At 47.7% G+C, this 11,797-nt stretch overlaps 1 protein-coding gene across 1 annotated transcript; it reads left to right on the forward strand.

Annotated features, from left to right (window-relative positions):
* The first annotated feature begins 1,351 nt into the window (after window positions 1-1,351).
* On the forward strand, window positions 1,352-2,002 carry LOC134749036 (proline-rich protein 36-like). The gene has a single exon (XM_063683933.1). It carries the CDS (start codon window positions 1,352-1,354, stop codon window positions 2,000-2,002), a length of 651 nt encoding a protein of 216 aa, XP_063540003.1.
* The last annotated feature ends 9,795 nt before the right edge of the window (window positions 2,003-11,797 follow it).

Raw genomic sequence — 11,797 nt, forward strand, 5'->3', positions numbered from 1 at the left:
CAATACGGAACTTAAAGGGTAAACACGGGCGGTTGAAACACTCATGTATGTATGTATTGTATATACTTTATTGTACATAAAAAATAACAAAACGAAAAACACAGTCACAGAAAAAATGAAACACAACAAGGCGAACTTATCCCTGTATGGGATCTCTTCCAGTTAACCTTTGAGGAAATGAGTTTAACCAAAAGTAACGACGAATAACAAACAAAAACAACAGCACGCGGCGGACTCATCGTCCGCATCCGCGCCGCTTGCAGATAGATTGTGGATGGTAGCTCGTGTGGAAGTGGCACTGTGATAAGACTGTTTTCAGCTTATGTCAAAAGTGCTTATCACCAAATTCGAATCTTTCCTTTGCGCCTACAACAACAGATAATAGCGACTCTAACGTTGACAAACTCAGCTGTACCAAAATATGTATCGCCAGAGCTATTTTTCTCGCGCGACGACATGCTTTTACAGACAAAACATTGCGGATACGAACGAAGCCATGCGAACGCGAACATATTTTGGGGAATAATTGCACGGGTCGCGTGCGATTTTGAGTAGAATTATATCGCAGCAAATTTATAGCATTTTCTTCACTTGATATTACGCTTACACGTTATTAACATTCGCTTTCATTCTCCTACAATGCTTTAGTAAATTATTGGGACAGAAACGACTGCTAACGGCCTGTGACCAAACTTCAAAGCGACCAAATGTGGCTTTCCATCACAGGCACGTAGCATTCCAACAGAAATTCTGATAAAAACGTATTGTACCTTATTGCAGGTGCGATCGGACGTGCGCTCGGCTGCGCTCCGCTTGTTGAGTTTTTAGTGGATTTAGTGGATTATTTCATTTGTACTTTGTTTTTCTTTGTTTTTCTTGTGGTTCAGTGTTTATTTGTGCTTGCTGTGTGTGTGATTTGAAGCGGTAACATCGGTAAGGGCGGGTGGCGTTAAATCGTCGATCCCCGCATTACCTGAAAGGTTAGTGCCTAATTTCACTTATTATCCTCAAGGTTCTAGCGTTCCTAACCCTCAATTGAATCGTTTATTAACGGATTCCTAGTTTTAATAAACACGTGTTTTGAGGTTAGGACCGCGTGCGCTTTGAGGTTAAGCACGCGGCTGTGTGACGTGCGATTGACGGCTGTCACTGTCGACTGACGGCTGTCAACTTGACAGCTGTCACTGTCTAGTGGCGGCGCTCCGTTTCACGTTGCGCTTGTTTTGTGGTAGTGTGTAGGTTTTGTCGTTTAGTCTTGTTTTTATTTTTTCTCTGTTTTCGTACACATATACGAGAACCGGCACGTAGGACTTTGACTTTGTACTCTGCCTGACTACCGTGAGTAGGTACGATGGCAGGAAAGGACGGTGGTGATGACGCGTGGCGGCGGCAGAGGTCGCTGCTTGAGGAGGAGAGGGAGAAGAAGGAAAAGGAGTTGGACGCTTTGGACCAGCTCATGGAGGAGGCCGCGGCGCTGGACCCGATGCGCCCGCGGCATTCTCTGGCCCGCAGTCCTCCGCAGACTGCCCCAACTACCCCGGTGGCGCAGCAGCCAACGGCGAAGCGGCCGCTTCAGAGCCCTGAAGAGGTGAGTGACGCCATTCGGAAGCGCCTAGGCGGTGACGACCCGCGCAGGAGGACGGGCGCCGGTGGGCCGCCAGCGGTTCCCCCCGTTGGCGGCATACTCACGTCTGCCCCCCCTGCCCGCCCCAAAAGGACAATCTCACCGGTACCGCCAACTGCCCCTGTTGCCGCCCCTGCTGCCGCCCCTGCGGTCGCGCACGCTGCCGCCCCTGCTGCCCCCCCATCGTCTGCCGTGGAACAGGTGAACGCCTCTCCCAGCCAACCCGTAGCGCCCCGAGGTAAACTAGACGCGCAGGAGCTGATCGACCTGACCCACCAAGCGGTGAGAGGCATTGGGGCCATAGCAAACGCGACTAACAAGTTGAACATTGCTGACAAGACGGGCATCGCGACGTATGTCCTACGTTGGCCAGCTTAGTGCTAGGATGGCCGATGTGGAACATGAGTTGTCCGCCATGCGTCTGCGATGCGCCCACCAGGAGTTGGAGCTAGTGAAGCTGAGGGACTTGCCCTCGGCGTCGGCCGCCCCTTTGCCTCCGGCCACCATTGGAGCGCCGGTCGCTGTTGGCTATGCCAACGCCTTAAAGATGCCGAAAGGGCAGCCGCCCCGCCCAGTGCAGCCGCAAGGTCCGTCGGTCATCTTTTATCCGGAGGCCGGATCTGAGGTAAAAACAAGCGATGACACCAAAAAGATCCTGCAGGATGCAGTCAAGCCGGCAGAGGCGGGCATCAAGGTGACGCAGGTTCGCCGAGTGGGTAACTCGGGCGTAGTGGTCAGGACCGCATCCGAGGAGTCCGCACAAAAACTTAGGGACGCTGTGCCGCCGGGACTCCGTGTGGCTGTGCCAAAGCCCAGGATGCCGAGGGTGGCGCTGCGTTACATACGGTCCGAGCTGCCCGGGGAGCAGATCATTCAGGAGTTACACAGGATCAATCTGGCTGACGACGCCGACTGGCCCTTGTCCCGCTTTAGGGATGAGTGCAAGTTCGGCGTCTCAAAGCAACTTGGGCCGAAATACCTGGTGATCCTGGAATGCTCCCCAGCAGTTCGAGACAAACTGGTAAGCTTGGGCACAGTATACATTGGCTGGAACGAGGCGGAGGTGTGTGACCACATCCGTTCGACGTGCTGCACGAAGTGCCAGCAGTACGGGCACCCGGAGAAGTATTGTAGGTCCAAGGATGTGGTCTGCGGCAGGTGCGGTGAGACGGGACACAGGTCGGCAGAATGTAAGTCGGAATCCAAGTGCTGCGCGACGTGTAAACGTTTTAAGCGAGCGGAGGCGTCCGCTCACACGACCGCGTCGCCTACCTGCCCGGCCCGGCTTCATGCCGAGCAGCAGGAGGCGGCCAAAATGCTGTATCGATAACAGATGCGGGCACGTATAGCATTTCTTTTGGGCAGCTCAACTTGCAGGGTTCGGAGGCAGCCACCACAGAACTTCCCGTGGTTGCGAGTTCGCACCGACTTGACTTAGTACTTGTTCAGGAACAGTACAATAGTCGGCCCGGGATTCTGCAGTGTGGCGCAAACCCTAAGGCTGGCGTCCTTGTACTAAATCGCGTAATGGCAGTTACGCTGTTACACCACTTAAGCAACGAGTACTGTGCGGTGGTCCATGTCGTACACGGAGGAACCAGCCTGTATGCGGTGTCGGCATACTTCCATTACTGTCAGGATATCGGTCGCCACATAGCTCATCTGGAGTCAGTTGTTCAACGGCTTTCGGGCAGTCCTATTCTCATAGGCGTTGACAGCAATGCTCACTCGCCTATGTGGCACTGCGATAGGCGGCAGTACACCGGGAGAGGACCTGACACCGAGTACAGGAGGAACCAAATGGAGGGGTTCATCCTCGGAAAGGGTCTAGTACTGCACAACGTTTCGGGACAGCCGCCGATATTCAGCGGACCCAACGGTATGTCTAACGTCGACCTGACCATCACTTCCCGCGGAGTTAACGTGTGCGACTGGACGGTGCATGAGGGCGCCAGCCTCAGCGATCACCAGCTCATCGTCTTCAAAACGGTCTTCGGTAGGTTAGATTCGACAGCCAGTGAGTCGTCATCGACACGTCTGCCGCCGCCATTCCGGACGCGTGGAGTCAATTGGGCCAACTTTTGTTCGAAGCTACATACTCGTATGGACAGGATTCATCCAGGCCTTCCCGCCAACAGATACAGCGAACGATATTCGGAGATCTTGCTGCGCACCGCCCGGGAGACCTTGGGCTACTGCGGCAAAAAGAACGATGGTAGGTATGAATGGTGGTCCCCCGAATTGGAAGCATATCGTCTGAAACTCAACCGGGCTCGGCGCGCGTGGCAGCAGTCACGCCGTTTAGGAGGTACAGCAGAACAGCTTCTTCATGAAGAACTTCGTGCCCTTCGGGGGAGATACAAGAAAGCCATGAAGCAGACAGAGCTGGATTTCTTTCGCCGGATAGCCGAGTCAGGTAATGACGATCCATGGGGATTAGCCTACCGTGAGGCTTGCGGGCGTTTGCGCCCCCCGCCGAACATCACCAACGGCATCAAGCTTGTGGAGGGGTACACCGAATCCACCGGGGACACCATGTCAGGCCTCCTTCAGACGCTGTATCCAGACGACAACCCGGACGGTGATACCATCTACCACCAGTCGGTTCGTGTAGCGGCCGCCTTCGCGCCATCTGGTCGCGATATGGAGGCCCCTGGAAAAGAGACGGTCGAGCGCATCGTGCGCACCCTGCCAAACACGGCTCCAGGTACAGATGGTATCACGGCTGTCATTGTCAAGTGGGCGTGGAAGGCCACGTCGGATGAGATGTGGCTCATGTTCGGTAAGTGCATCATCGAAGGAGTCTTCCCGGAGATCTGGAAATCTGGTCGCCTCGTCGTCCTGCCAAAGGGTAACGGTAAGCCTCTTAGTGACCCGAAAGCGTACAGACCGATCACGCTTCTTCCTATTCTAGGTAAAATATTGGAACGCGTTATAGTTTCCTGTGCTCCCTGCCTGTACCGCAACATCTCGGACGCTCAATTTGGCTTCACTCGGGGCCGGTCGACAGTGTCTGCGCTGTGCCGGGTGAACGACATCGTTTCTGCCAGTTCAGCGCCGTACGTACAACTGATCCTTCTGGACATCTCAGGTGCCTTTGACAACGCGTGGTGGCCAATGATTCTTCTGAAGGTAAAGCAAGGTGGAGCCCCACCGAACCTTTACCACATCTTGGTCAGTTACTTCAATAATCGTAAAGTCAGTCTATATGTGGGCGAGCAGTCATGCTCCAAGATTTGCACCATGGGATGTCCACAGGGGTCAGTGTTGGGCCCTACGCTTTGGAATATCCTCCTGAACGATCTCCTGCTGTTGCCGCGACCCGAAGGAGTGCACTTGATCGCGTATGCTGACGACGTGACGATTTTGATAGAGGCGTCTTCTCGCGCGGACATTGAACGCAAGGCCGACGTCATGCTGAAGGAAGTATCCGTGTGGGGATCACGGAACCGCTTGCGATTCTCGCCCGCGAAGTCCTTGACCATGACGTACAAAGGTAAGTTCAAGCGAGCGCCAGTCATCCGACTGGAAGGCGCCTCAATCAAAGGAGCGTCAGAGGCTACGTTGCTCGGTGTCACTCTGGACGAGGCTAGGTCCTACTTGCCGCATGCGAGGCTCATAGGAGAGAAGGCCTCCAATTGCTTCGGCAAAATGTCGCGGATTTCCGCCACTAGATGGGGTGTCAGGTTCCGCTCGCTTCGCGTCTTGTACGCGGGGACCTATGTGGCGACGGTAACCTACGCTGCCGCAGTATGGTGCCGATGCTCGTCCAACTTCGTGGTCAAACGGGCGCTCATAAAGGCGCAGAGACCGGCACTTATTTTACTTACGAAGGCCTACAGGTCGTGCAGCTCCGCGGCGTTACCTGTGCTGGCGGGGGTTCTCCCTGCCGACCTGGAAGTCTGTCGTGCAGGAAGGATCGCTCAGGAGGGAGATCGGCTGGACCCCAGGGAGCACCGGAAACTGAAATCGACGATTAGGACCGAGGTAGTTGCTCAGTGGCAGGACAGATGGCGGACCAGTGAAGACGGACGCGAGCTATACAGCTTCTTCCTAGATGTGGGCGTGAGGCTAAGTTCGGACTGGGTGGAACCGGACTACGTGGTTTCCCAGATCCTCACCGGGCACGGATGCTTCAGGCAGCGCCTACATCAGCTAGGCCTGTGCGAGTCTGCAGAGTGCCCATGCGGTGAGCACAGCGAGAGCCGGGACACGCCCTCTGGGAATGTGTGCTGTATGCGGAAGAACGATCGGAGATGCTGCAGTCGCTGAACAGGACAATGGTTGGCCCAGTGTACCACGAGGAACTGGTTTCGTGCGGGCAGAACTTTGACGCGCTGCGCAGGTTTGCGCACTCCTGGCATACCAAGAGGAGACTACACGAATTGTGAGGACAGCTGCTCAAGGGCGACGACGATGCCGAGTGGACGTGATGTGCTGTGAAGCCCAAAACTTGGGATGGAGTGCTGGAAGATGCGGCCTGCCCTGAATGGGAGAAAGGCCAGGGACTATAAATAAAAATTTGTAGGGAGTCACGCATACGTGTACTCCCGCGTTTCAGTCTGTACGGCGCGAGCCAGGAAAGACCATGTGGAGGTGGTGGGTAATGTACCTTATTGCAGATGACGCATAAGGGCCCTTCTCTGATGGAAAGCCATAAATTACGGTTAGGTATTGTTTTCCTAAACTGGCTACAACGCGACCGAAGCTTTGCTTAACGCCGGCTGGAAACAATACGCGTCTAAAACTATCGACTTGCTCGAGTGACTCGACTCCACGTCTGAAAGAGGTGGTATCCATGTGTATAGAATAGGTACTCATATTCGAACAAACTTCCACTAATATTAAAGTTGACTAGAGTGTGACGCGGCACGTGTATCGTGTAATATGAAGGAGAAGGCGATAGGTGCGAGGCCAAACGATGTCAGGGAAGTATTATATTGAAGATGGCAGTCCCGGCGCCCTCGTGGGGCCCATTCCGTTGACTAGTACCTATACCTAGACACCCCGTGGGGCAAGTCCCGCCACACTCACCTCGACCAATAGAGAGGTAATGTCTAATAGTTGTAACACACTACCGCACCGCACCAACGTCACGATGCGCCGCACCCGCACCCATAAGTGTGAGCGAGAAAGAAATATGTCTTTCTCGCTCTCGCTTATGGGTGCGGCGCACCAAGGTCGCGGTGGGGTGCGGTAGTGTGTTAAGACTTTAAGAAAAAAACGGGCCCCTTATTTTGACATCCAAAACAGATGGCGCTGTACTGCGCCATATGTTTTGCGGTCACTGAATTGTCAAACGTCAACTTTTGACAATCAGAGTTACGGCAAAATATATGGAGCTGTACAGCGCCATCTCGTTTACCTGTCAAATTCGAAGTACGAAATTGTCTTATATTTTACGCATCTTACTCAATCAATGTACCTTACCTTCGCCTCCACTCGACCTGCATGTTCGTTATCTTTTTACGGAGTAACACACGCGCACTTTACATTACATTATAGGTACTACCAGAATGCCAGCTGGTACAGTCGTCATCAGATATATCGGAGCGGCTAAGGTGCTCACAAATAAGTCTATTGTCAAGGCGCTAGAGTGCGTGTTCAGATATTGTGAACACCTCGGCCGCTCCGATATATCTAATGGCGACTGTACCAACACAGTCGCTCGATGGTGTCAGTGTTGTAAGAACTCTAATGGGCCGCACTCGGCGCGGGACTCTGACTGTTAGTGGTTTTATATACATTTTTTGATGTTGTGTGTTAGAGTAGGTATGAAATTGTTCTCCACTATATATATATATACGGAATTATTGTGAAAGTCGTTTGGACCAGGTATAGATTTTGTACGAGCTCCGTTCCGCGGCCGACTAATACGGCTTTGTGTGATCGAGGTTGTACGTGTTCACCGGCGCCCGGCGCCACAGTCGACGCGTCACGCGGGCCTCTCGGACTCTGCAAATACAAAGCCGTATTAGTTATCCAATAAGAACGAGGTTTAATGATAAATTATACTACTTATATTATAATTTTATATAATCGACTATGGATTAGAATTATACTATTGTTCTTAAAAAGAACTCATATTTGTTGTATCTCTCGTTTATATTATTTTGTAAATTTTAACATATCATGAACGAATCGATGATACACAATTTATGGTTTACATTTTTCTTCTCTTTAAAGAATCATTGTTATTTGATGTGTTTATGAATATGTATATTATGTATATGTTTTAAAATAGGATGCAGAGAGTAAACAGCGGAAAAATGGACTTAATTCACATAATAATTAAGGCACTAAATATAATGTCCACCAAAAAATACTTTGGTACCCTAAACAAAGAAATCTTTCACCAAAAAAAAATACTAAACAAAAAAATAAGGTCTAAAATTACAAAAGTACCACCTGTTTCAATCACGACTACACACACTTCAAATTGTATTCAAACACAAAAAATCATAAATGATCACCAAATATAATTAATGATCACCAAATCTTGAAGAGCAAATTAATGCGATATTTTCACTTATATAAACCACTATGATTTCCAAATAATGTATACATATTACCAAATAAAGTAAAATGATGCCAAAATTACTAGCCCCTCCCGCTCAATCCCCCGTACACCGCACCGCACCGCGCCGCGCTCGCCTGACCCAATCCTCAATTCAGTCACGCTCCACCCTTACAGAAAAGAAATGCAACTCGAGAAGTGGGTAAGGTTAGGTTAGAACTGCGATCCTCACAGAAACGAAATGCTACTAGAAAGTGGGTTAGGTTAGGTTAGAACTGCGATCCTCACAGAAACGAAATGCTACTATAGAAAAGTGAAGTGAAGAAATAATAAAGTTTTTGGTAATCATAGTGGTTTAATTATTTAGGTGAAAATATCGCATTAATTAGCTCTTCAAGATTTGGTGATTATTAATTATATTTGGTGTTTGAATACAATTTGAAGTGTAGTCGTGATTAAAACAGCTGGTACTTTTGTAATTTTAGACCTTTTTTTTGGTGTTTAGTAACTTTTTTTGGTAAGACGGATTTTTTATTTAGGGGTACCAAAGTATTTTTGGTGGTCATTATATTTGTAGCCATACAATACTGCTTAGCAATCAACTATAATTATCGACTTTGATGGTACCTATACCTATTACCTATACAGGGTTGCTAAAAAATAAGTGCATTCTCGTTGCCAGGGAGGTTTTGGGATTATACTGAACTGAGCGACTTTTGTAAATAAGACCAACCACGAAATCGCGTAAAAAAAATTTACTCTCCCATATTAGAAAATGGACCAGCCAAAATGTATGAAACAGCCAAATTTTTTTTCGCTATTTCGGGGTTGATCCCATAGTAAAAACCCAACCTAAACCTCCCTGGCAACAGGAATGCACTTATTTTTTTGCCACCGTGTATAGTTTTCCAACTCGTAACTATTAGTATTATGTATGGTCAGCCTAATTGCTATTGTTTATACTTAATTTAGCGGGTCGTTCCGTTGATATTCTCGCTGTTGTTCATTTATATGTACAATAATAAAATTAATAGAGTTAGACCATGAAAAGTCTGCATTCTGCAACGATTTTGGTAGCACACGCAGTGCAATTATTATTTTAAACGTCAAACTTCTATAAAATTATGACGTATAAATAACACTTGCACTGCGTGAGCTATCAAAATCGTTGCAGACTTTTCTTGGTCTAACTCTAACGTTTACGATCTTTTCTATAAAACTATGAAGGCGAAATAATGTTAAACGTTAATTTCGTGTTGAGTGTATCGTATGTAGATGTAGCGTTATTTATTACTATTTAAGTAGCCTGTTAGCATATAAGTTATTGTATGGGGTCATTGGAATCAAATGTATTTTACGATTAGGTATGCTATGTTATGTTTTATTTAAATGTATCGGATGTTATGATTTTATTGCAACAGTCGTGTACTTACTGCTATTACGAGACGATCGAGGCGTCGTGGTCGTGCTCGGGGCGCCGCCTGACTTCCCTGGATAATGGTCTGAGCCCACAGACAAGGCGCACGGTACTTATCTCACTGAACAAATGCCTCGTGTATTGTGACACCACATCTACTAGGTTTACGAGTATATGAATTGTCAGTGGGTAGTGTCCCGCTGCGGGTTTATACGCCGAAACATACCTACCGCTCGCGGCATTTACTGGTGGGGTTTTACCTTATAGCTGGCACGGGCAGCCCGTTTCTGAGCGTGTGAAAAAATATCTGGGGGCACGGCAATGCCCCCGCCAAGTCGAGCAAAACATACACCACCACGGCGGGATGGTGCGGCCGTACCATCCTTTTCTCAAAAGTATATGTACTTTTACTCGCACCATACTCGTAAATATGTGTAATGTTCAATTCAAACTGCATGTGATTAGCGCTAGAGTTATGTTCAATTAGAATTATTTTTAATAGACTAATACTTGACGATGATCCCTAATATATATGTCATTACATTATTATGCAGCCGTGCGATGGCCAAGTCATTATACGTATTAAAAATTAAAGATATCTAATATTGATACGGTTTTAACACCCTCTGGCACTGACTAAAATAACCGACTTGGTTTCACATTACATAATATCTCAAAATTGTTTTGTAGCAGAAGAATTGCGTTGCGAGACTTGCATCTTGTTAGTATAGATCGTTTGTTCTAAATAACGATAACTCTGATAGTGTCCTTGTCAAGATAAATTTAAAGAACGCGTTCAATTAGCCTCATGCATGAATTTATTTATTTATTTATTTTAAACTTTATTGCACAATATAACAAATAAAGTACAAATGGCGGACTTAATGCCTATGGCATTCTCTACCAGTCAACCACCAGGCTAAACAGAAACAGTGATAGGTGCAGGCATTGAACAAAAAAAAAGCAGAATAGGTAACTTAAAACAAAAAATATAGCGATAAATAATACACACTACCGAAAATAAACTTACATATACATACTATACATACTATAATTAAATAAACTTACATATATATTACTTCATTTTATGTACCCAGTGCAAATAATACTATGCCTACGATGGACAACTAACCAGTGAGCTTGTCGAAAAAATGCTTGCGTAACATGCGCTTAAACGAGAGCTTGGTTGGAGCCTGTCTGATGTTGAGTGGGAGATCATTCCAAAGCCGGATCGCGTGAAGGGTGAAGGAGTTAGAGACAAAACCGGTGCGATGAGAAGGAACAGTAAGCTTGAGACTACGGGACTCACGGAGGGTGCAACCTGATCGGGCGGTTATAAAATTAAATTTCGAACTAAGATAGCCGGGCGCTTTCCGATCAAATAAAATAGAATATAGTGTGCACAGAATACGCAAGGACCTCCGTTCTCGAATAGGGAGCCAGTTAAGTCGGCGGCGATATGCAGATATGTGGTCATATTTACGGAGTCCGAAAATAAATCTGATGCTGTTATTAAGAAGCCGATCTAGTTTGCTCAGAGAGACTTCTGTGATATTCGTGTAACACACATCAGCATAGTCTACAATAGGTAATACAAGAGCTTGAACAAGGAGAACTTTAGTGCCAGTCGGAAGGAAATGTTTAAGCCGGTATAGGGCTCTTAGTGTGTTAGTGACCCGGCGACATACGTCAGATACCTGCGGTTCCCAAGTCAGGCCATTGTCAAGAATCAACCCCAGGTTTCTCACTTGCGATGCCAGCGGCACAGGTATATCTTCGTACACGATAGGAGACAAGTGAGTAAGGTCAGCTACGGAGAGTAAACGGGGGCTTCCCAGTACAATAGCCTGGCATTTGGACGGATTAACAGAAATGCCGAAGCAACGCGACCAAACAGAGATGCGATTCAAGTCCTCGTTAATCTTCGCTATGGCACAATCCAGATCACTAATGCTACTGTGGGTGTACAATTGCAGGTCATCGGCGTAAAGATGGAAAGAGCATGCTCAGTGAGACGCAATTAAGTTAATAAAAACGGAAAAAAGAAGTGGAGAGAGGATGAAGTTTATATTTGAACGAAATATGTTTTATTCGGATGTTTGTTACCGTTATATCATGTTACAAATGCATTTCCGTTTTTAAATTACCATTTAATTACTTAAAATTATAAATAAAAAGTACAAAAATTTGCCCGCGAAAAGCTAGTGAGCGAAACGCTCGAAACGCCACGTGACGTCAC

This window comes from Cydia strobilella, chromosome 2 (assembly GCF_947568885.1).
Source record: "Cydia strobilella chromosome 2, ilCydStro3.1, whole genome shotgun sequence".
NCBI lineage: Eukaryota > Metazoa > Arthropoda > Insecta > Lepidoptera > Tortricidae > Cydia > Cydia strobilella.